Raw genomic sequence first — 24,664 nt, 5'->3', positions numbered from 1 at the left:
TGTCCCCAGAATTGTTTTTGTCCGCAGGTGACCTCCCGGTGTCCAATCTGATGGTCACATTTCAGTCTCTGTCCCCCCCCCACCAGCATCTGACCCAGCTAGCCCCCCTTCCTCCTGGGAACTCCTCAGGGACCCAGTGCTCGCCTGGCTTCCCTCCCACCTTTCTGGGACCCCTCAGTTCCCCTCTCCCTCGTTGCTCAGGGCTGGATCCTGTGGTCTCTTCTTTCCCCAAACTGCACCCCTCCAGGCGACCTGTTCCACTCGGGGCTCCAACCCCGCCTACGCCATGATGACACCCACAGTCCTGTCTTCTCCCCTGAGCTCCACACTCTGGGTCCAGCCGCCTCTCAACATCTCCATTTTGTTATTGATAAGGCACCCCAAACCCAATATGTCCTTACAATTCCTCCTGTTACCTCCGAAGTTGCTCCTCCCACAGGAAATGGAAACTCCATCATTCCAGGTGCAGCTTACAAACAGTCAGGTATGACCAGTTTAAAATCTACCCCAGATCCTCCCACTTCTCTCCCTTCCTGACCAGCTCAGGTCCCCTCTGCCCTAGTCCCCCATGGTCTGTCCTCCCCCAGCAGCCACCAGAGGGCACCCATGAGCACCCAAATCAGGTCCCAGCCCACCTCTGCACACAGCCCCTCCAGGGCTCCCACCTCCCTGGGGTAAAAGCCTAAGCCCTCCTGGGGGGCCCCCAGGGCCCTGCACGACCTGCCCCGTGCCCGCCCTGCCCTCACCTCCTCCCTCTCTCCCCCTTATCACTGCTCCAGCCACACGGGCCTCCTCACTGTTTCTCCAACATGCCAGGCACGGTCCTGCCTCAGGGCTTTTGTACAGCCTGTTTGTTTCCTCCGCTTGGAACACTCTTCCCCTTGGTACCGCCATAGCTGGTTCCCTTCCTCCTCTGGGTCTCTGCTCAAGTGTCGTTTGGTGTGGACTTGGCTACCCCATTTTAAACTTTAACTCCCTTTCAAGCAATGCCATCCCCTTAGACCAGGGGTGTCCAAACGTTTTTCAACGTTTTTTACCAAGGGCCATATGCGGTAAAATACACAAATAGCCGGGCCACTCACTCGAGGTGAAGTATGTATTGCCTCACCTGGTTTCTTTAAATAAACTAAATATATTTTTGGAATTTGCTGCAGGCCAATTAACAATGGATTGCGGACCGCAGTTGGCCCATGGGCCACAGTTTTAACACCCCTGCCTTAGACCATGTCTCTGCCCACCCCCTCTTGCCCCATACCATTCTTCACTTTCTAACCCAATATGGCATTTACTCTAAGGTTCTGTTTTACTCAGTCCCTCTCCCCACTTTGAATGTCAGCTACATGAGGGTAGGGATTTTCCCAGGAGAGGGAACAGCCAGTGCAAAGACCCTGAGGTGGGGATGGACATGCAGGGGGGCAGCTGGTGTGCCTGGAGTCAAGCCAGGGCCAGGGCCAGTGGGCAAATGTGATTTGCTATATGATTCACGCAGGCAGATGGTGGTCATGGGGGAACCCTAATCTTCTTACCCAAAGCCCCTTAATACTTCCACTGCACGGGTCATGTCCGGGCCGCTCCTTCTCTAGGCGGCCGCAATGCCAGAGCTGGTGGACGCGGAGGGGACCCAGGTGTGGAGCCAGACCCCACCACTGTATGAAGAGTACCGCCCACCACCACTGGATACCATCCGCCTGCCCAGATACGTGCTGTACCTGCTCCTGGCTGCTCTCCTAGTGGTGGTCGTGGCCTATGCCATTGTCGGGCATCTCATCAAGGACCTCGCCCATGACCTGGCTGGTGAGCCCCAACCCACCATGAGCCTTGGGAGCGTGCAGGGCCACTGGGGGGGGTCCGAGGACGCCTCCCAGTCAGGAGGGTAGGAGGGTGGACAGAGAACCTGGGGAGGCCAAGGGCCTCTATGGGGTCAGTTCAGGGGACAGAGGGTGGACAGGGCCCCGGGAGGCTCCTCACCAGTCTCCTGCCACAGACTGGGCCTTCGGCCTGAAGCCGGACCAGGAGGACACGCCCAGGGAGCTGCGCCCGAACCTGGAGGGCGAGGATCTGGAGCAGCTGGACCTCCAGCTGGCCCTGGCATGGTGGGGCGATGAGGCTGCTGGTGCGGAGAGTGAGGGCGTCCTTGCAGTAGCCCCCACTGGGGACCCCCACCGCCCCTCCATTGCCTTCAAGGACCCACCCGTCCGAAGCTCTTTCTGGAGGCTGCACTGAGCCAGACACCAACCCCTTTGGCGTTCTCTAGACTGGACCTGTGCTCAGAGCCCTTTCTCCACTGACGTGCCTGTCGTGCTGGAGAACGTTTCTCTTGGCGGGCAGGTTCTGGTGGTTGGACACTGGCTGTTGCTGCACTCCTGCTCCCCCAACTCCCAGAGCCTAACCCCACTCAGCCTCCATCAAGCTGTTGGCAGTCTGTAAACGAAGTACACCAAGAAGATTTAAAAAAATAACAGCCAGCCTTTACCTAATGCTTAGTATGTACCTGCTATTGTGCCAAGTAAGTGCGCTCCCCACTTCCAAAGCTTCTCCACCTCCCACCTCCCACCTTATTCCTAGCTCTGCTGCTTGGCTGCTGGATCTGTCTCTCTGGGGGTCCTGACTTCCCAAGTAGCTTGAGAATTCCGGGGGGACAACGCCTGAGGCTTCCTTCCCTTCCAAGCTTTGCACAGGACAGGGCATACAGAAGGCACTTCATAAATGTGTGTTCAATGATGCTGGCATTTCCCCAGCCCCCAGGGGACCCTGCGGAGGTCTCACAGGCCTGGAGGACCAGGCTCTCCGATCCTGGACTTCCTGCCATATGCCTGGGCCGTGGCTGTCCTGTGGCAGCTGGGGTGGGGTCCACCTTTGCCCGGGCAGGGCCCCCTATCTAATCAACCCAGGGACCAAGGTAGACGGGCAGGAGAGCCTGGAGCCTGAGTCATCAGCTGCTGGGGTGTCCTGTGTGGGAGCGGCTGAGTTTGGAGATAGCTGGTGGGCACGTGATCTATTTCTTTCAATCTCTGTGTTTACCCCTCAGTAGCTGTGGGTCCCCAGGGGTAGGGGAGCCAGGAAGAGGCAGCATAAGCTGGTGGTGAGGGAGACCCAGCGTCAAACCCAGCTCTGCCTATTTCTGTATGACCTTGGGGCTTCTGGCCTCACTGAGCTTCTGTGAAATGGAGGTGGCAAATTTTGTGGGGTATTCAGAGAAGAAACGTAACCTGTTCAGGGCCATCTCAGCCCAGGCCCTGTGGCAGGGAGCCTGGGTGACCTCAGGGCAGGAGGTCCTGGGCAGGCACAGGGGCCGCACTCCCCAGGTTAATCATTATACCAGGTCCAGAGTCTTCCCTCCTTGGGGAAGCAGGGGCTGCCAACCAGGTGGGGTGAAGGGAGGGCCTGCCCCTGCCCCAGACCCACCTGCGCCTTATCAGGGTCTGGGCAGGGCCTCGCCCAGCCAAAGAGGACAGCACCCGCCTGGACTGTGCTCTCCCGCTGCTGGCTCCTCCGTAGCCATGGGGACTGTGGAGACCCTTTTCGTATTCAGCACCCTGTTCCTCTTGCCTGCCGAGGCCCAGCAAGGTAGGGCTCCCACCTCTGGGGTGGTGGGGTGGGGAGGGGCTCACCATCTCCTGATTTTCAATAATGAGAAACCCAGGATTCAGAGAGGGTGCAAGCAGAAGAGGAAAGGGAGCCCCGCACCCCAAGCTGAGCTCCTTCTCCTGCACTAAAACCCAGCCCCTTGGGGCCGGCCCGGTGGCTCAGGTGGTTAGAGCTCCGTGCTCCTAACTCCGAAGGCTGCCGGTTCGATTCCCACATGGGCCAGTGGGCTCTCAACCACAAGGTTCCCAGTTCAATTCCTCGAGTCCCGCAAGGGATGGTGGGCAGCGCCTCCTGCAACTAAGATTGAACACGGCACCTTGAGCTGAGCTGCCGCTGAGCTCCCGGATGGCTCAGTTGGTTGGAGCGCGTCCTCTCAACCACAAGGTTGCCGGTTTGATTCCCGCAAGGGATGGTGGGCTGCGCCCCCTGCAACTAGCAACGGTAACTGGACCTGGAGCTGAGCTGTGCCCTCCACAACTAAAACTGAAAGGACAACAACTTGAAGCTGAATGGCACCCTCCACAATTAAGATTGAAAGGACAACAACTTGATTTGGAAAAGAAAAAAGTCCTGGAAGTGCACACTGTTCCCCAATAAAGTCCTGTTCCCCTTCCCCAATAAAATCATTAAAAAAAAAAAAACAACCCAGCCCCTTTCCAAGACCCCCCATCTATCTGAGCAACCCTGGCTCCCTTCTTCCTCTCACTTTGGGGGGCCCTCCCCTCCCTTCTCTGAATCCCCCCTCCCCTCCCCTTTCAACAGCCACAGAACACCTGCGCCTGAAGCCGTGGCTGGTGGGCCTTGCTGCTGTGGTGGGCTTCCTGTTCATAGTCTTCCTCCTCATGCTGGCCAACCGCATCTGGTGCTCCAAAGGGAGGTGGGAGCCCCTCTCCCCACCCCGAGGCTGCCCATCCCTGTGCCCCCTTCCCCATCCCTCCACCTCCCCAAAGTGCTGGGCACCCCCTCCCACTTCCTGACCCTCTCTGGTCCTGTCTCCTCCCTCCCCAGTTCCCTGCTGCTCTTTGGACCCCCATCCCACAGACCAAGACAGCTATGCAGATCACAGCCTCCTTGCTTCTCAGAATTCATGACCCCCAGAGGCAGTGAGGCTATCATGCCACCTCCGGCCTTTCACCCACCCTCACCGCATCTCCATTTCTCCTACAGAGCCGAGGGTGAGGAATCCATGTTCAGAATGGAGATCAGCCCATACCAAGACAGGGACCTGAGGTACTGCCTGTGTGAGCATGTGTAGACATGTATGGAGGTCACGGGGGCTGGGTGGATGTGCACAGGTGACCTCTTTCTGTCCCTGAACACCTCAAGCACATTCCTGCCCCAGGACCTTTGCACTTATTGCTGGCTCTGATTGGAACACCTTTTCCTGTATCTTCTGGCTCGCTCCTTCTCCTTCAGTCCTGGCTCACAGGGATTTCAGTTTCCTCCTCACAGTTTCCACCCTGACCACCAGCCTTCCTGACACTGTGTCCCACAGCCATGTGCTCAGGATTGGGGGAGCAAAGGCTTGGGGGCAGGAGTGCAGAGCTGGGAGGAGACCAGCCTGGCTGAAAGATTCTCAGCTGAGCCCAAGACGTGCCTGATGGAGAGGTGTGGACCTGGCTGCTTTGTACAAGGCCCAGCTCAGCCCCAGTGAAACGTGGCTCCTACTCCCAGGATGTGCGGGGGGTTCCAAGGCCCACGTGATTCTACATTAGTAGTTTCTTCCCTTTTCATCCCTCCCTCCTGCCCTCCGTCTGCCTACCAAGTCTTCACCCTCCAACATCCATCATTCATCCGTCAATCCACCTGCCTATTAGTCCATCTACCCATTTACACTGCCATCTATTGATCTATCATTCTCTTCTTCCTCCTGTTCATTCACTCACCTTCCCATTCATTTACTCATCCTTCCATGCAGCTATCCATTAACCTAACTACTTTTCTACCCATCATCCATCCATCCATCCACTCACCCATTCTGTCACCTACACATTCACCTGCTCACCCACCCATCAGCCCACCAATCTATCCATGCTTCTACCCATCTACATTCCCATCCATCCATCATTGACCCACCACTCTCTCCTTCCTCCAATTAATCTGTTCACCTACCCATTAATTTATCTATTCATTCGTCCATGCAACTTTCCCTTCACCTAACTACTCATCTATCCACCTATCCATCCACCCACCCACCTATCCACCTACCACCCACTTACCCACCCACTTACATTTCCATCCATCTATCCATCCATCCTTCCCCCCTACTCATCCACCTGTCTGTGCACGGGACAATTGAACTTCAGTTTCTGTCTTTGTGAAATGGAAACAAGGCTGCCTCGTTAGGGCTGTTTTGAGAATTCAATGAAGATACTTTCTGTAAAACACTTGTCACAAGGCCTGGCACAGTAAGTGTCCATTAAATGGGAGTGTCTCTGTTTCTTATTCTGGTCTGGGGCTTTTGTGTCCCTACAGTAAAGAAGGCAAGAGGGAGAAGAATGAAGAGAAGGAAGAAAAGGCCAAGAAGGAAGGAGAGAGCAACTTGGGGCTGGAGCTCGAGGAGAAAGAGGAGCCCACAGACCAGGAGAAAGCCAAGGACACAGCCATGTGAACACTGTCTGCCACCTCCTCCAGGCAGACCCCCCAGAGATGCCCTTTCCACACTCTAGATTCAATGACTGGGACTTAAAGGCACCGAGTGACTCCACCTGGGGTTGGAATACAGGGCAAGCCTGCCCTGCCCCTTCTTTGCACCTTACATGGTCTCTATGTACCCTCCTTCCCTAGTTGTCCTGCCTGGTGATTCTTCTTGCCCTTGGTTGTGGAGAAACTCCCAAGCCCCCACAATCTCATGGCTCCCCCTGCTTCTACCCACTGCCTACTTTCTTTTCCCTCTGCCTGGTATCTCTTGACCAGAAACAAAGCCTCAGGACCACTATGAGCCAGGGGCTACCTCTTGGGGATCTGCATTAAAGAATTGACCAGAGCCCTTCAGAAGGGCTCCTGTCTTCTCTTGGGACTGTTTCCCCCTGGGGGCAGCAGCTTTGGGTTTGGGGGGCAATGCCCGGGCAGGTATGGAAGATCTGCTCTGGGCAGAGTAAATGCAACCCCTGCAATCTTGATTTTGCTGGACTTTGAGCCCCAAGGGTCATCTCCTGGGAAATCCTTGTTCCCTCCTCCCCGGTGTTTTGGGTCACTTGACTCTGTTTCTGAGAACTGGGTCTTGGAGTGTGGGGGGCCCAGGGTCCCTGCATTTTCTTGGGAAGAAACAAACATTTTCTCCTGTTTCCAGCCTCCCCCATTTCCTCACTTTCTCTGGATCCTGGACCTTGCCCTGGACATTACGTATTTCTTAACAAGTTGAATATGCTTAATGAGGACGTTGACAAAGTATGGCATTTGGGGCGCTGTTCTGGGGCCCGTAGCTGGGGTGGGGGTGGGGGTGGTAGGATCCTGCCCAAAAGCCTTCTGAGAACACTTCCAGGATCGTCCACCAGGGGACGAAAAAACCATACATACACATAGAACACACACAATAAACACTCTAATAGATGCGCCCACTGAACACCTCGCATGTTTATCCTCTCAGTCTCCATCAGCACCTACCTAGTCCAAATTTCGGGCTGAAAATACTGCGGGTTAGAAAGAGGAAAGCCACTGGCCAGGCCTCCCTGGCTGTTGTTGGCAGAGCTGGGAGGGACGTTCAATTTGCCCAAAATATGGGAGCCTTTGCAGGCTGTGGCTATGGTCAAATTTGGAGGTTCAGGTCCTAGGATGGTGAGGGAGGTTGAGGTGAAGGGTATTCTTTCCTTAGCATGGTTCCCACCCGGGAGAACTGTGCTTCTCTGCAGTGCTGTGTGGCCACCCCAGGAGGTGACCTGACCTCTGAGTCTTGAGCTGGCCCTTCTGCAAAGGGAAAACAAGAGTTCCAACCACTAGTGTGAGGCTTGAAGGAGGCATGGCGGCTCAAGAGCGATTGCAAGACCTGGCACATTGTACGTACTCAGGACATGAGTTCCCCACCTTTCCTGAGCCTCCCCCTTTCAGGGCTCTGGCTGTCAGGAGTGAGGAGGTCAGGGTAAGCTTCAGGGAGACAGGGTGCTGGGATGCTTGGAACCCTGGGCCCCTCCCCAGGGAGCCTGGAACCCACGGAAGGGAGCCCCACCCCACCCCCCACTTCCTGTGGTGGCGCTGGCCACACCCTGCACTGGGTACAGTCCACTTCCTCCTCCAGCCTGGCTGCAGCCCAGAACCCATTGGGCAGGGGCTAGGACAGACGGACTAGGATGGACAGATTCTGGATGACCCCTGGCCGACTCTCCCTTCTGGCAGCTCTGGTCCTGTGGCCAGTTCAGGCCCACCCCTGTAAGGCCTAGGGGAGGGGGCAGGGAGGCAGGAAGAGGGGGGATCCCCAACCTGGTGGCCAGGCTGCTGACCCCGCTCTGCTCCCGCCTGCAGTGGTCCAGAGGAAGCAGTGGCTGGTGGGGCTGGGGGCCGTTCTGGCTTTCCTCGTCCTCATCTTCATCCTCACGGTGGTCTACGCCATCTGGTGCAGTGAGTCTCGGCACAGGTGGGCCTCATTCTCTCTGAGCCTCTTCCTCTCCCCTCTGAGCTCCGCCCCTCTCAGAGGCCCTCTCTCCACTGGTCCCTACCCTCTCGTAAGTCCCTGTCCTCTCAGAGTCCTCTGAGTAAGGTGAGGAGGGGGTAATTCATTCTTTGATTCAGAATCAAGGGGGCCTCATAATCTTGCTGACTCCCTCCTGACTACCTACTTACCAAATGAGGTGGCTTTCTCACAGAGAACCCCACCCCTACACTTGTATGTGCTTCATATGGGATCTGTAGCCTTTACCACCTCCCCTTTCATTCACATCCACTTATCCATCCATTTATCCATCCACCCATCCAACCCTCTCTCCTTCCAGCCATCCATCGTCCCTCTCTTCCTCTCTCCCTCCTCCATCCCTCCATCATCCATCCCTCTGTCTGTCCATCCACCCATCCATCCACCTTCCCACCATTTATTCACAGTCCATCTGTTCATCTGTCCACCCATCCACTCATTTACCTGTGCATCCATCTCTCTGCCCATCTACTTGCCCCCAGTTTTGAGACCTGGGAAGCCAGAGAGACCAGATGTTAAGAGCATGGTTTGGGCTCATGTAACTCAAACCTGGGCTCCAGCACTTCCTTCCTGTTCAAATTGGGCAAGTGTCCTCACCTGAGTCTCAGTATCCCTTTCTGAACAATGGGAACAACAAGGGTGCAGAACTTAGAGGTTCTGGAACATTCTAAGTCCTTACTAAATTGGGTTATCTGGGCCCTTCTTGTCTCCACAGTAATAAAGAGAAGGAAGAAGAGACTGTGAGAAAGGAGGAAAAGGAAGGAGAGGGTGACTGGGGGCTGGAGCTGGAGGAGAAAGAGGAGCCTCCAAACCACGCAAGAGTGATGAGCTCCTCATGAAGGCTTCCCGCTCACCTTCTCCAGGCAGCACCCAGGGGATGCACCAATACCTGCTCTGCACCCTAGAAGCAAAGACCTGATCCTGGGGTGTGAAATGACTCCACCAGGGTGGAGTGTCCCTGAATGAAGAAGGCCCAGGACAAACCCCAAGTCCCTCCTAGAGGGCTGTTTGCATGTTTCCTAGGCATTACACACCCCCTTCCCAAGCTTGGTCTCCATCTGGTAATTCTCAAGCTCAGCGGGCAGGCACCCCTGGATGAGGAGCTCATCACATCCCCGACACCCCCACCATCTTATATCTCTACCCAATCTGCGCTGCAGCCATCTTCTTAACCCACTGCCTGATTTCTTTTCCCACCTTTCTGCTGTCCTTTGGAATTCACCATAGAATCCAGTTCTTCTCCTGCTCTCCTATCTCCAAAATCTTTCAAGGTCCTGCTCCAACGAGTCCATAGGCCAGCCCCTTTCCTGGCCTCAGTATGTGTCTCTGCCACATGGAAGCTGGGGGAATCCCCACCACATCTTGCTCAAGCCCTCCTTTTCACTGGCAAGAGGGAAGGTGGGGAGAAACCGTGCAAATAGTTCTGCCAGACTGCAGGACTCGGGGCAGAGCCAACACTCCTCGTGCAATCTCCCTTTTGCTGCTCGTGAACTTGAACTTTGAGCAGGCTCAGCACCAGGCTGTTCCCTGGGAGATGAGAGCCCCTCCCACTATATGCTGAGTTTCAGGGCCCTGTCCTGGAACGTTATAACACCCAGGAGCTGGATGTGGGGTGCACAGCATCATCACCCCACTCTTCCTGTCCTCCATTCCTGGTGGTGGCTCCGCGGAGAACGAATTGGAATCCCAACTTTCTTGCTGTGTGACTTGGGACAAATAACTTAACCTCTCTGTGCTTAAGTGTCTTGTTCTGTAAAAAGGGAGGAAAATAACTATTCTTTCAGAAGTCTTCATGAGGATTAAATGCAATGATGTCTACAAAAATCCTGAGCACAGAACCCAAAAAGCATTAATAAGTGTCAGCTTTTTGTTATGCTGAAATGAAGATTGGGCAGGGCGAATGAACCTCCCCCCCTCAGACTAGGGAGATTCTGAAGGTTAGGGGGTGTGTTCTTAGATCGCAGCTCTGGGAGTGCAGGAATTTCCTGCCTCCTCTCTTCTGTGCCCAGTCTAGGGGTTCCCGGTGGGTGGGGTGCTGGGGAGAGGAGGGAAGGGAGAAGGGGCTGTTCGGGCGGCACTTCCCCGCTAGGGGGCGTCTGGGAAATTTAGGGGGGCGTCTTTTGGGTTGTCGCAAGCAAGCCCCCTTTTATGGCATTTAGTGGGGACCCAGGGATGGCAAACACCCTGCAGTGCTGGGGCAGCACCTCAAAGCAAAGAATTGCTTCATCCTAGGGGCCAATGGCTGAAAAACACTGAGGCTTTCCTTGAGATCAAAGGCCAGATTGCTTACCCCAACCGGACTTAGCTCCGACCCCACTGAGCCCTCCCCCAAACCACTCCTAAGCCTTCTTCGGCTGAACACCTGACCCCAGCTGAGCCCCTCACTCCGCAAAGGCAGCTCCTACGAGTGTCCCCCATTCTGGCTACAGTGAGGGTCGGGACCGTGGGCTTGCGAGCGGAGGCGGGTGGGGGCCACCAGCTCACCTCTCCGCCCAGAACCTGGTTTCTGGGTCCAGGTACCCCGTCTTCCCACAAGGGGGCGCCAGAACATAGAGGCTGCGGGAAAGAGCGAGGGCCCATCCTAGGAGTGGGAAGGGTTGGAATCATCAGGGGCCTTGGGGGGGGGGGGCGGCGGGAGGGGGTAAGGGCCTGGACCCAGAGCTCACCCAAAGTCACCATCTAAAGCACGTGTCTCTGGCGGCCAGTTGGCTCAGTTGGTTAGAGCGCAGTGCTCGTAACACCCAGGTTGTGGGTTCGATTCCCACATGGGCCAGTGAGCTGCACCCTCCACAACTAGATTGAAAACGACTTGGAGCTTATGGGTCCTGGAAAAACACACTGTTCCCCAATATTCCCCAATAAGAAAATAAAATAAAGCCGGTGTCTCCCGCTCAGCATTGCTGACATTTGGGGTTAGACATTTGTTCTCTGTGTGGGGCCGTCCTGGGCACTGGGGGTTGACGAGCAGCATCAATTCCCCCCCCCACACACGGTACCAGTAGCTTTCCCCAGTCATAAAACCACCACAGATGTCCCCAGACATTGTGGAATGTCCCCTGGGGTCATTTGAGCTAAAGGTCTCAGAACACCTGCCAGCTCAGCCAGAGTATTGGGGTCAGCCTGTTTCCTGTGGCCACCTGCCCCTCCAGCTTCTTCCCTTCACTTTGGCACAGAACACAGAACAGCCGGCACTGAACACAAAGAGGAGGACTCAAGACAGCCAGAAAGAGTCGAAGCATAGCTTGTTTAATTTTTATACATTTTCTTTTTTTTTTTGCCTTTTATTTATTAATCTTTTATGGAACCCCCCCCCCTTTTTCTTTTTTTCTTTTTTTTTTTTTTGCATAGGGAAACAAACAAAATAATAACAGCCAGAGTCACTTTCTGTAAATGGTACTTAGGCGTGTCCACGGAAACCGAAATGACTGCGTAATATACAGGTTATGATGGGAGTATGAAGTGCGGGAGCAGGGTGGGTGAGCTGGAAAGGGAGAAGGTTGGGTCCAGATCTACCCAGATGTCCCCTTACCCCCATCCTGTCCCCACACGGGGAGGAGGAGGAGGAGGAGAAGGACGAGGTGGGAGGCAGACCCAGCCTGAACCTTTTCCAGGCTTGGGTTCATGAGCATGGGGTGTGTGTGTCTGTGTTACCCGGTGTGTGAGGCAAGCAGAAAGCGAGAAATAGAGTAAACTATCCTGGTAATATCAGTAAAATACAAAATGAGAAAAACCTCAAAAAATATCTCAGAGGGAAAAGAAAATGAACAGCAACACCACCAAAAATAGGAAGGAAGAAAGGAAGGAAAGAAGGAAGTTCAGAGGAAAATGGTTCTCTCTCCCTCCTCCATTGTCCCCCTACACTATGTGCTCTGTCCTGTGGACATTGCTTATCTTTCCCCAATGTGGGGTCCTCGGGGGAGGGGGAGGGTAGAAATCTAGGGGCAGGGGTCAGGACCCCTGGACTTGAATGGGGCTTTGGTTTCGGGGGGGGGGGCTGGCTGGCACCCAAGATGGGAGGATCAACAGAAGTGTCAAAGCATCTTGGGAGTGGGCTTTGAGGATTCCCAACTGGAGGGGGACTGGGAAGCTCCCCTCCCTTTTCCAGTGGGTCCTCTTCTAGCCAGTGAATAGAGGGCTGTTGGGAGGGTGATAGCTTGGGGGGTATGACTTCTTTCCCCTCCCCCAGCCCTTATTCCTGTTGGATCCCACCTTCTCTTTCCTGAGGCCTAGGGCCCCCCCGGGGAGCAGGGGAGGAGAACCCCAAAACCACACCAGCAGACATGTGAGGCACTGCTTGGGAAGTCTGTTTTGGTATCACTGGCAACAAGTCCTGCTGGTATCGCTTTGGGTTTGTGTCCCTGCCTGGGGGCAGGGGGCGGGGGGCCTCGGGGCCAGCTCGGACCCCACACATTCTGAAATGTTTAGGGATGGATGGATGGATGGGGGAGGCTGTGTCTTTTGGAGGTGGGACTCTCAGGAAGTGTCCAAAGGCGCAGAAATGGGGAGACACAGGAGCGGAGGAAGCTGGATTTGAGGATGGATCTCTGGGACCTCTCTCTCAACACCCTCCAGAAAGCAAGTAAAAATCTGGGTCTCAGAGAGAATCCAGGCCAAAATAAAAAAGTAGCCACTGTATAATCTGTATTACAAGGAAAAAAATTCCAAAATTATATATATATATATATATATATATATATATATATATATATATATATATGTATAGTATAGCCCTACACTGGATGTCAAAGTACCATTGGAGAAGCGGAGTGGGGCGGGGGTCCGTGTGCTGTCTCTTGGGGGGGGGCTGCATGGTTGCTCCTGGCCCTGGGGTCCTAACTGGCCACTGTCCAGTCAAGTCTGCCTGCCCCTGGAACTACTGTCTCTGGGGACAGACAGAAGGTTCTGGAGCAGGGAGGGGGATGCATGGGGCTCAGGCTGGAATTGTCTGCTGCTTGGGGAGCTGCCACAGCCCCCCGAGTCTCCTTTGGGGTTCTTTTTGGGTCTGATTGTCTAGCTCAGGGTGCAACTCTGAACTGGGCCAGAAGGATTCCAGACTTGGGCATGGGGAACCCCGGATACCCGTTCCCAGTCAGATAGGGCTGGGTCTCTTCGCACCTCTCTCTTCACCCTGGTCGATATCTAGTGCTCTCATCCAAGAAAGGGATGGGGGCAATCTGTATATATTTGGGAGGCCTCTCTATTCTTTTCCACAGCATGAGCTGGCCCCCAGGGTCAGGCTGGGGGGCTTTGTATGGGAGGGGATGGACGATGAGTGGTGGGTGACGGCAGGCTTGGGTGGGGATGGGGTTTGAGATGTCAGTTTCATATATGTAAAAACAAAACAAAACACAAAAACACAAACCCAACACCCTGTCCCCCATCCCCACCTCGGGGCATGAACCCCCACTACAGAGGTGGGTCAGGGATCTGGTTCCTGGTCTTTCTGCCTTATTCTGCCTGTAGTGAGGAGCCTGGGAATTTTGCCTAACGGGGCTCCTGCTGCTTTTCTGAGAAATGGGAAGAACCCAGGGATAACGCACTGGCTGGGAAGGATGTGCACACAGCACTACTGATGAGTGAGATCACACAGCTGGGGCAAGGGAGGGTGGCAAGGTGGGGTACAGGTCATGGAGGGACAAGAGGGTCCCAGCAAAGCCCTTGGAAAGGGGTCCCGGTAGGGAAGCCCTCTGCTACCTGCTGCTCCCCACTTCCCTGGGGGGCAGGGAGAATAAGAACCAAGTATCAGCCACATGAAAACTGACACACATGGCCTTGGGCTCTCTGGCCAAGGGACAGTTACGCGTCATGGCCAGCTGAGGCCGAGGCCTGGGCTCTCCGTCTATCTCCTGGGGCTTGCTGAGGTCTTTTGGGAAGAAAATATGGGTGAGCATAAGATGGTGGATGAAAGCTGGGACCTTTTGGCAAAGCCCCACCCTGCTCTGGAGACAATTCTAAAGTCTGGGGAGGGGACAGCAGGCAGGCGAATGAATGGGGACTATCCTCTGCCTGGTGCGTTCCCTCAGGAGATGCTGGGGGGGTCAAGGTGGGGGCCGGAGGTGGTAGTGGCCTGAGGTTGGAAAACCCACTAGCCCTTTGGTCCTCCCCACCCAGATACCACGCTGTCTGCTATTATCTCACCTTTGGTTGAGTTGAAGGCAGAGGAAATCAGAATTAAAAAAAAAAAAAAACAGGAAAAAGAAAACAAAAAACAAGACAACAGCATGGCCAGCCACCAGGGCAGAGGCCTATGACAGGGTGCCCCCTTGCTGGCCTCCCTAACCAGGCCTCCGATGGCTGAGCTACACCTACAGGTTCAGACAAACAGATATTGCATATATCGAGTTTGGCTTTTTGTTTCATACCCGATACCCTCCATAGTCAGAACTGGAAGACATAGAACTGGGTGTTGGAGGCAAGGAGAGGGCAGGAGAGAACTGCCACCCAAGGCAGGTCTCTGAGGATGGGGGACAAGTGGGTCCTTTGGCAAGAAGGAGAGGGCTGCACAGAAGAGTTGACATCTTTGAGGGTGGGGCTGGGGAAGCAATTTGACCCTGAGCCAGAGGGACACCAGCTTGTATGAGATGGGGGGAGTTTGGCTGTCGGCAAGGTGGCCACCCCATGGGGGGGCCGCCCCGGGTCTTGCATGCATGTGTGGCGTCTGGGGGGGGGGGCTGACCTGTGGCCCAGGGGCCAGGGCACACCCCTGAGGTCTGTCTGCTGCTATGGGCGGGGGCTTCAGAAATGACCCCTTGGAGCCCAGGGGTGGGGCTGGGGGTGGTGGAGCACCAGGGAAAACCCCCAATGCAGCAGAGCCATGGCGACAGAGCCCAGGGAGGGTGGGGCGCAGGCCGTGGGGGCAGGTCACGGGGCAATTGCTTTGTGGATTGCTTTTTTTAGCATGGGATTTTTGTTTAAAAATTTTTTTTTTTTACAAATAGAAATACATCCCTTTTCCATTTTTACTTTTTATTTCATGTCACTGTTTTGTCTTTTTAACTACACGAGCAGGGCATGCAGCTACCTTTGCGCTGATATTGTTTAAAGGTAATACTTATTTTCGGAAGGCAAGGCACATCATGTGGTAGAAAATTTCGTGCAAATTAGGAAACATGGACTTTTTTAAAGGTTTTTTTTTTATCTTTTTTTTTTTTTTAAAGAGGAGGGGGAGTGGTGGGGGCTGGGGACGGGAGCTAGAGCCAGGTATAATTTGCCATGCAGTGTCAGGCTCTGCGAGCTGACAGCAGGAGCCAGGTCACAGGAGTCCTCGACTAAGCACCATGCAAAGTTAGGTCGCTGGGGGCTGCCAGGAGCCCCCTCCCCTACCCCGCCTACCTGTACCCTAAGGTTCCCGGCTGAGAAGCTTCTGGATACCCCAGCTGCACAACCCACCCCTCCTGCCCTCCCAGAGAGCGGCCCATGCTTTGGTCCCCAAAGGACACCTGGTGGAGGGACCCTGGGGACAGACAGAAGGACCAGGGGTCCTTGAACCCCTCTGGACAACGGGAGGGGGATCAGTGGGGAAGGGTCTTGGGTCTTTCTGTTTATGATTGAGTGGGTCTGCCAAGCCCCTTGGGCTGGTTTGGGAGGAAAGTCCGGTTTCTGGAGGTGGGGGGAGGCTGGCCAGGCCTAGGGGTACCAAGAGGGAGCAGAGGGCCAGGCTGGGAGATGAGGCGGAGGCCCTGCCCAGGGCAATGGCTTTGGCCGAGGCCCACGGTGGGGTCGTGGTAGGGGAGATATTCCCCAGTGCCAGGCATGGAGGCGGCCAGTGGGGGCTCAGATGTATGGGCCAGGAAGGGTCCCTGTGTTTGGGCTTGGTGACCCTAGAACACCTAACACCCTTTCTCAGGCCCCCCACCTAAGATGGCCATCCCGGGGGGAGGGCAGGGATGGGGTTGGGGAGCCCGGGTAGGGGGGCACCCGGTATCCCCAGCTTAGTGTTTTTGGAGCGGCTCAACGGAAAACGCTTAGCAGATGGGAGGTCCCCCACGCAGCCGCAAGGGTCCCAAAGGTGCTGGAACCCCCCTCCCACCAGAAAGAACCCTCGACCTGGTGATCCGGGATCGTGAGGACTCTACTCCTTCTGGAGGCCCAGCTGTGATGCACCTCCCTGGCTGCGCCCCACTTGGGGGGTGAGATAAAAGTGCAAACCATGGTCCCCCTTTGGGCTGAGAGGCACCAGGGAGGGGGTGTCGCTCCAGGATGTAAGGCACTGGCAGAGGAGGCGTGGGGCGCACACCGGCTTCCCCAGACCGTGCCCCTGTGCCCCAGCACAGCAGGATGCTTGGGAGACACCCAGCTTTGCCCCTTGGGCCCCTGGGGGGTCCCATCTCTCTAGCTCTGAGGGGAGCACAGCAATGAGGGGTCAGCGACTGGAGGTGGCCAGGCTGTGGGGGAGGGGATGGGGATGCCCACAGCCACTTGTGGCTCAGCTGGACAAAGGGGGCAGGCGGTGGGAATCAGGCACTTTAATCCACTCACTCTCACCTCCCACCTCCACTGGCTAAGTGGGGTGGGGGGAGTCCTCCCCTCCTAGGGTTCGGTGGATGGACACCCCAGACCACACCCTTTCTTGGGGAGCTCTGGGTCTCTCCGCTCCGCCTCCCCCAGCCCCTTCCTCCAAAAGTGCATTTCTTACAGTGTGTGCAACATGGATCCCTCCCCGGGGTGTGGAGCCAGCAGGCAGGGTGCAGTGGGGGGTGGCCTCCTATGCCGCAGGGTGGGGCTGGGGGGCAATTGCATAGAGACTTCTCCTCCCAAACAGGCAGGCATGGGGCTGAAAGACAGAGTCCCGAACCAGCCCAGCACCGCACACTTTGGGGCGTGTGGAGGTCCCACAACCGACAGCAGGACACTCCTGAGAAAGAATCTGCCACGTGTCCTTGTGCCCTGGTGATGCCTGGCGTCTCCCACAACCCTCTTCTGCCCTTGTCACGTCCCTGCCCGCCCTGGCCTCCAGGGCCTGCCTACCGGCTTGGAAACACCAGCGTGGAAAGCCCAGCCGACATCCAGGCTGCGGGTGACGGTGGGGATGCAGGGAGAGGTGGCCTTGCTGGGTGTCCTTCCTGTCCCATGGGGCCTGGGCGCAGGCACCAGGCTGCGCTCACCTGGTCCTGGGCGGAGGCGGGAGCGGGTGCCAGCCCTTCCAGAGCAGCAGCGAGATGAATAACTTAGGGAGACCCCTGTCGCAGCACTGTCACACCACGTAGTCACTTTGTCAGGCCCTCTCCCGAGGGGTGGCAGGTCCAGCCGTGGCGTCCCGAGAGTCTGAAGCATTGCCGTCTTTACCTTTTGTCTTCTTGCTTGGGTGGGTTTATTTTTATGATTTTTTTTCTCATTTGTCTTTTTTTTGGCCTTTTTTTTTTTTCTTTTTTTCTTCCTGTGTGTATGTGTCTATGTGTTTTGTCTTTTCGGCTGGGAGTCGGTGGGGTGTTCTTGCTTGCTCTAACTTTCCACCGAAAACATGGGCCGGGGGCCGGCTGTGTGACCCCCACCCCGGGACGAAGGAGCAAGGCGTGGGAAGAAATCTTTCTTATCCCAGATACCAGGACTGGCCGGCCCAACATGGATACACAGAGAAAGAGAGAAAGAGAGAAACGAGGGTCAGGTCTGCCACTGCCCACACCCACATCAGCCCCACCCACCTCCTAGTTACCTGTTTCCCGCATCCCAGACCTGTCATCACCTGCTTGGTGACCCTAGGCAAGTGACTTCACCCCTGAGCGGGGCTGCTAGATAAAACACAGGATGCCCAGTGAAATCTGAATTTCCCATAAACATTTTAGTATAAGTATATGCTGTGCAACTTTTGGGATACACTTACACTAAAAAAGACAAAAAAATTAATCCTTTATTTATCTGGAATTCAAATCTATCTGAGCATCTTGTAGTTTTGTTTGCTGAATCTGGCAACGTGAACTCTGAGCCTCTTGCTTTGAGTGTAAAATGGGCTGGGGGCGTATGTAGTCTCACTCTGCCTCCAAGTGAATCTTATGGAGGCACTGTGCCCAGGACTGTTTCCTTTCCTTGTTAAACAAACATTCTCCCATTTAATGATCCCCCCAGCACCCTTGTGAAGGAGGGATCACCCTGTTTCGTGGTGGAGAAAACTGGGCTCGGAGAAGTCAAGTAATTTGCCTGAGGTCACCATCATGGGCGAAGCAGAGCCAGAATGTGTACTCAGGCCTGAGAGCCTCCGGTCCTTGCTTTCCCCCCTGCCCAGGGCTGACCCCTTAGCCTGGACCTCCAGGGCGTCACGACCCCCACCTTGCAGAGGGGGAGATGGAAGCTCCCAGTTGGGAGGTCAGGACTGCACGGGACAGCTCTCAGAAGGCCTTGGTCTCCACAGGGAAGCTGCTGTACAGACCCTTCCCCTGGAAATGCATCCAACCTGCTCGTCTTGGGTGGGCACGGGGACCACGTGATGCCCCCCACCCCTGCTGTAAATCAACTGTACCCCCTCCAACCAGGTTGCCCTGCAGTCGCTGGACCATCACATAGCACTGGCGCTCTGGCTCCGAGCCCCCCATCTCCAGCCAAGTTCAAGTTCATGTTGGCCATTACCTCATGTCTGGTTTCCGTTGGCAACCAGACAAGACACTGGGCGTGGCCCTCCCTAGTGGTGGCGGGCCTCCCCTCGGCCCTTCCTCCCTCCTTCCTCCCTTCCCAGGCCCGCTGCCAGGCTCTGGCCCCCCGTGTTTGGTGGGGGGCACCCTCAACTCAATTATCTTCCCCCTCATCTGAGGGGGAAACTGAATCAGCGCAGTACAAGGGATGAGTCCCAGGCTCTGGCAACCCCCTGGCCTGGATGGAGCCACCAATGTGGCTTTGGGCACATGGTGACTTAATCCTTCTGGCCCTCAGTTTACTCATCTGCTGAACAGGCATGATGGGCTCTTGGGCAGAAAGCATCTGGTGTAGCAAAATGCTCAGCCAGGGAGATCCCGTCACACATAAGAGGGGCAGGGTGTCAGAGTCCCCGGAACCCCCTCTGGGGGCCAAAGTGATGGATGGCTCAGGACTGGTGGGATTGATGGTGAAAGATGGAAAGTGGGGGGTTATGGCGTAGAAGGGCAATTGAACAGGGGACCTCAAAGGACATTAACCAGGGGGAGGGGAATACTGATACGGGGGAAGGCACGAGACGGAGAGAAGCCCCTGCAGGCTGGGGGCAGACGTGGGGGCAAGGAGAGGCAGAGGAAAGCAAACCTGCCAGGAATAGTGAAGACAGAGGCAGAAGTGCTGACTGGGCCAGAAATGAGAGGCCCCTAAGCTCTGAGGCCTGTGTGCAGGGGCTTTGAGAGGGGGGAGATGGGCCCCACTCATGGCTTCCTCCTCCTCCCTTCTGCAGGGTGGGGGGCTGACCCGACCCAGGGACTAAGGTGACCTTAGTCCAGTGACCCGGGGTCCAGCCTAGACAGTGCCGATGGGGTTCCCCCCAGACCTGCCCTCCCTGTTCACCCATATTGGGGGCCTCTCCTCCCCCATAACCCAGGCTCCCTTGGGAGTCTCATTAATCTGTCACCTCCCTTCCATGCCCCTCCCAACACCAGTCCCAGAAAGTTCTTTCCCGTTCTCAGACCTGGTTGTGTCCCTCACTCTAAACCCTTCCATGGCTCCCATGGTCCCTGGCCAAAACCTGAGTTTGAGGTTTTCCACATTCCAGCTATTTCTCCATCACCTCCAGCCTTTGTCAGTGCCAAGCCCATGCCTGGGCACCCTCATCCTTCTCTGCCTGGCCAGCCTTTGCCACTGAGATCCAACCTCTCCCCACCCAGGCAGCACCCTGGAGGCTCCCCACCTCGGAGCTTCACTAGCCTTGTCCCACTCTCTCTGGGTCCCCAGCAACCAACCCCCTGTCCAAGAGGGGCGACGTGAAACATGTGGAAGCAAAGGCGCTGTCCTTGCCTGCCTCAGTTTCCCTCCCCTTCCAAGTTGTCTGCTTGGGGCTGATCAACCTTGCAGAGGTTGAGAATGGAGATGAGGTAGAGGAGGCTGGGGAAGGGTTAAGCAGGCAGGGCCCTCCCTGTCGTTTTTATTAGCTTTGGTTTCTGAAACAATCAGGACCTTCCCAGCCTCCTATGGGGAGGCATGTGGGGTGGGGGCCGTGGGGGGGAAGGAAACGCCTGGTTCCTTGAGCACTGGAGGGGCGGAGGCGTCCATACCTCCAGGACTTAAAAAGGGTGGCTGTGGGTGGCCCAAAACACAAAGTGGGGAGTCCTAGGGCTGCCTCAGCTTGCTGGGTGACCCTGACCAAGTGAAATCTCTGGATTCCAGCTGGAGCTCTGAAAGGCAAGATGCTCAATATTTGGGACACGGGAGGGTGTGTAGAGTGGTCCTGGCCTTTCAGTGCCCTTTCTGGACGAAACTGGTCCCCTAACACTCCAGACCCTTCAAAGAATCCCTGGGAGGTGCCCAAGGCCAGAAGAAGAGACAGAGGTTCAGAGTAGTTAAAGCAGGGCTGGGTTTGAGACGTGGGCAAGGAGGGAGGAGGATGGCTGGGTCCTCTCCCCACACTTTATATATCTTGAGCTGTAACAAGGCCAGCCTTGGAGGGTCCCCAGGAGGCCAGGCTGTTCCTTGGGCCTGGTCAGAATGGCTGATTTTGGTCTTAGCTGAGGATGGGAGATATGGATACCTCTTCACCTCCTCCCCACCCCTGCCTGTGGACTCTGATGCAAGGGACCCTCCCACAGTGGCCAAAGGGTCTAAATATGGCCCCTGGGGCCCCACAAATCCCCACGCTCTGTGGTTCTGGCGATTAGAGGCTGCTGGGGAGCCCCGCACAGGTTTTCTCTGTGCCTGGGCCTCAGACGGCCTGTAGGGGCTGGTGCGGCCCTTGGGCTATTTTATATTCTGCAAGCCCCACCCCCACACACACTGAGAAGTGGATACTCTAGGGACCAGCCATCACCCTCGGACACTGATTGCCAACATATTCCCGGCCTGCACAGAGCACAGATTCGGACTCTGACGTGAGGTCAGGTGTCAGGACACACAGGCAGCAGGTTGAGGCCACCTCCCACTCCACCAGAAGCTGGGAGCCAGTCTTAGTTCTGGACCCATCAGGGCTATCCTCCACTGCTGTGCAGCCTCAGGCAACTTGCTCCTCCTCTCTGAGCCTCCTGGTCTTGTCTTCAGATGGCCTTCCTCCCCCCCCCTCCCCCGACCCTGGTAAACACTCAGCTGCAGTAATACCAACTCGGCCTCTGCCGCCTCGCCCCACCTCGCAGGCTGGAGTCTGGGGTGGGAGTACGCATGCTCTACTGGGTGACCCCCCCGCCACCTGCTGCCACAGGCTGCCTTAGGTTCCCCACCTGCCCCTGGCATTCTGGAGTCCTCTGCCACCCCTGGCCCTCTTCCCCCATGGTCCCGCTGGCCGGCGGCATGGAAAGGGATGAGGGCTGGGGGATTGAAAGCTTAGGCTGATGTGCTGTGTGATCCTGGGCAAATCCCATTGCCTCTATGGGACTCAGTCTCCCCATCTGTACAAATGGGCCTGGGGTGGCGATAGCCCATGAAGGTCTCCCAGTAGGAAGTTGTAGGCAGGGTTTTGGGGTACGGCTATACTTGAGGCTCTGGAAAGGTATGGGAGGCTGGTCCCCCTGCCACATTTAACGGCCACTGTGCTGGGGGTTTGGCGGGGGGAGGGGGTGGCACGGGACCCAGCAGGCCGGCCTCTCCCTGTGCGCCCAGGCCAACCCCTCTGCCCTGGACCTCCCTCCCCCCCACCAGCCGGCCTCTCGGCCCCTACCTGTGCCTGATAAATGCCCGCTGGATCCCTTGGTCCTAATCCCACAAAGGAACGGTTTGCAGGGGACGTGCCGGGCGTAGAGTAGGCTGCGGGGAGGAGAGAGACCGAGAGCCCGTTAGAGAAGGGGGCTGCGCGGGAGCACCCAGAGAGGGTGGCCGCTGCCCAGGGTCACAAAGAACCCAGCGCCCCGCCCCCCCAGGCCAATCCGGGCACCCAGAAAAACCCAGTCACAGGCCCCTGGGATTGGGGTTACAAGGGAGAGGCACCTGCTGGAAGCAAAGGTGCAGGATGAAAGAGTCATAATTCAGAAACCGCCTGTCAATTATTCAGGGTGTTCCACTACCTGGCACACCCTGCGACTGCGGCCTGAATCCCATGCAGGGCACCATCAATTATTGAGGGCGCTTTATTTATTAATTTTCCTCCTGGAGAGGTATGGGGAAGGCTGGGTGCTTGCATCCACACACACACACGTATATTTTAGTCTCACCGATTACATTTTGTCGGCCAGTGAATTCACAGTTAGGTGCCACTGGGGCTCAGGGGCCTCAGACAGGTTGGGACTGGGATGGTGAGAGGGTCCCCACAGAGTCTCAGCCGGGGTGGGGTTAAGTGGGAGGCAGTGAGGATCCGGGGCTATGGGGAGAAGCAGGCTGGACTTGCAGTTAAGAACCCAGTGTAGAGGAGGAGAGGGAATCTGTTTATTCTGCATCTATTAAGTATCTATTGTATGCCAGACACTGGGCCTAATCCCATTTAACACTCAAGGGCCTCAATGAAGCCAACATAATTATCCCCATTTCACAGATGAGAAAGTAGATAGTCAGTGGTCACCAGCACCACATACTGACTCTACTCTGTACCTGACATCGCACTAAATGTTCTCCCTGATCTATTTCACCGACTTGTACCACACCTCTCTGAATCCGGTACTGTGACTGTCCCATTTTTTGGCTGAGAAACTGAGGCTCAGAGAGGGGAGGACATTTGCCCAAGGTCACACAGGAAGAGCTGCAGAGGCTGGATTCAAACCCAATGTCCAGCACTGCATTTGATGTTCAGACACAGCCCCTCTGTAACGGAAGCTGCCCTGGATCTTGGCAGGCAGTAGATGTGGTGGGGGGAGGGGAAGGAATGCTGGGGGCAGGGGGTGCCGCATGCAGGGAAGGGGGCCAACGGGGCCCAGATGGTACTGCTGGCCCCTCCTGCTCAGGTGGGGTGAGGAATTTCATTTGGGGAACGAGGGAGAGAGACACTCAAAAAGGAGGTAAGGGGTAGAATGAGATGGTGGGAGAAGTCTGGGGGCTCTGAGACTGTCTGCCCAGGGCCCCTGATTGGAGAGGATAGGCCTGAGAGGAGGCAGGATGAGGCTCTGGGTGCTGAGGTAGGTGGCCCCAAGCGAAGCAGCCTGGTAAAGCATGGGCGGCCCACCCTAGCCTGCTCTGGTGTCCAGGAAGAGGCTGGGTATAGAGCCCCCGTTGACAGGGTAGACCCCAGTATGGGGAATCTGGGAGCAGCTTCTCAGCCTGGAGGAGCCCTGGATGGGGGGAGTGCCCTGTGGGCTGGTGAGCTGTAATCTGGAGCCACATCCAAAGGGTGGGAACTTCTAGAAGGTGAAGAGACCAACCCAGGGCCTTCCAGCAGGCTACCACCTGGAACCATGACTAGAGAGTGGAAGGTTCTAGAAGGTGAGGATACCAACCTAGGGCTTTCAACCAGGGTACCTACCCCCTGAAACCACACCAAGAGAGTGGGAAATTCCAGAAGACCAGGTGGCTCAATCAGGGTCTTCCAGGGTCAAGTAGGCAGGTGGGGAATGTCCCATCTACAGGTGTGGCTCAGCCCAGGTCACTGGCAAGAACAGGGCCTACTGTGGCCATTCCCGTGCCTCCCTCAAGAATTTAGAATTCTCGCGTTTTTATGTGAAATGTCCTGATTTGAACACAACAGAGTCTCATTTTTCACAACTGAAGGGCATCTGGGGGCTGGGTGAGGCCCTCAGCCCACCAGTTGGAGACCTTCATCTACTGCCAGCTGCTTCTTGATACGGAGGAGGGCTCAGGGGCGCAGAGTGGGCAATGGGGACCCCGCGCCACTTGGCCAATCAGGGTAGACTGCAGACTTGCTCCTGCCATCTCCTAAGTCTGCCCTGGCCCCACGTGGGCCCAACCCTGCGGCCCCCACCCAGGCCTCTATCTGGGGACCCACCAAACTCGCCAGTACCCACCAGGCCAGGCCTGAGCCCCCAACCCCAGCAGTCGGGGAAGGGAGTGGAGGGGGCCCCTCAGGGACGCCCGCCCTGCCACGGGCACCGCTTCCCGAGTGCTTACAGGGCGAGGTCGGCGACGTGCTTCCTCCCTCGGAGGTGGGTTTGGTGGCAGGGGGGAGCGCCAGCCGCGGCAGCCCGGGGGGCGGGGGTGCCAGCATCTGAGCAGAAAGGCAGTGACTGGACATTTTGAGCTGACCACTTCCATTTAACTGGGGGGAACAGAGAGACAGGTGGTTAAGGCGGTGGCGCCCCCTCACCTCGGGCTGCCATCCTCGGCCTGCCTGGGGGACAAGGCTGGCGTGTCCAGACGAGTTTGGTGGGTACCGTGGGCCCCGCAGGCCTTTAGCATCCTGGGACCACACTGCCTTCGTCTCCTCCTTAAGCCACTTTAGACCCCCACACTTTCCTTCCACGTGATGCCTCCTCACCCTAA

The 24,664-nt window shown here is 56.3% G+C and overlaps 3 protein-coding genes and 1 non-coding gene across 7 annotated transcripts in view; 3 read left to right on the top strand and 1 right to left on the bottom strand.

The window, feature by feature from the left end:
- The first annotated feature begins 124 nt into the window (after positions 1-124).
- LOC109453922 (uncharacterized) lies at positions 125-6,574 on the top strand. Its single transcript, XM_019744051.3, has 6 exons — positions 125-484; positions 1,584-1,791; positions 3,478-3,567; positions 4,351-4,465; positions 4,756-4,818; positions 6,064-6,574. Exons 1-6 carry the CDS (start codon positions 287-289, stop codon positions 6,197-6,199), a joined length of 810 nt encoding a protein of 269 aa, XP_019599610.3. The 5' UTR covers positions 125-286; the 3' UTR covers positions 6,200-6,574.
- A 139-nt stretch (positions 6,575-6,713) lies between these two features.
- Positions 6,714-10,058, top strand: LOC109453924 (small integral membrane protein 24-like). The gene is made up of 3 exons (XM_019744053.3): positions 6,714-7,953; positions 8,047-8,158; positions 8,928-10,058. The coding sequence occupies exons 1-3, from the start codon at positions 7,875-7,877 to the stop codon at positions 9,049-9,051; spliced, it is 315 nt and encodes a 104-aa protein (XP_019599612.2). The 5' UTR covers positions 6,714-7,874; the 3' UTR covers positions 9,052-10,058.
- An 853-nt stretch (positions 10,059-10,911) lies between these two features.
- On the top strand, positions 10,912-10,985 carry TRNAT-CGU (transfer RNA threonine (anticodon CGU)). Its single transcript has one exon. It is a non-coding gene; the product is annotated as a tRNA-Thr (tRNA).
- Positions 10,986-11,437: 452 nt separating this feature from the next.
- The window catches only part of NFIC (nuclear factor I C), a 61,203-nt gene continuing 47,976 nt past the window's right edge, over positions 11,438-24,664 (bottom strand). Inside the window, exons 9-11 of one of the 4 annotated variants that reach the window (XM_074337564.2) lie at positions 24,293-24,440; positions 21,963-22,048; positions 17,535-17,759 (exon numbers count right to left, since the gene is read on the bottom strand). In XM_074337564.2, the coding sequence (XP_074193665.1) occupies positions 17,742-17,759; positions 21,963-22,048; positions 24,293-24,440 (252 nt within the window). In that variant the 3' untranslated portion in view covers positions 17,535-17,741. Of the gene's footprint in view, positions 17,760-21,962; positions 22,049-24,292; positions 24,441-24,664 lie in introns of all 4 variants that reach the window. The other 3 variants (XM_088792273.1, XM_074337567.2, XM_074337569.2) reach the window with 3 other exon arrangements.

This window comes from Rhinolophus sinicus, chromosome 15, assembly GCF_057876585.1.
Source record: "Rhinolophus sinicus isolate RSI-liver-muscle chromosome 15, RSI-T2T, whole genome shotgun sequence".
NCBI classification, from domain to species: Eukaryota; Metazoa; Chordata; class Mammalia; order Chiroptera; family Rhinolophidae; genus Rhinolophus; species Rhinolophus sinicus.
This window is presented reverse-complemented; position numbering and strand designations above follow the sequence as displayed.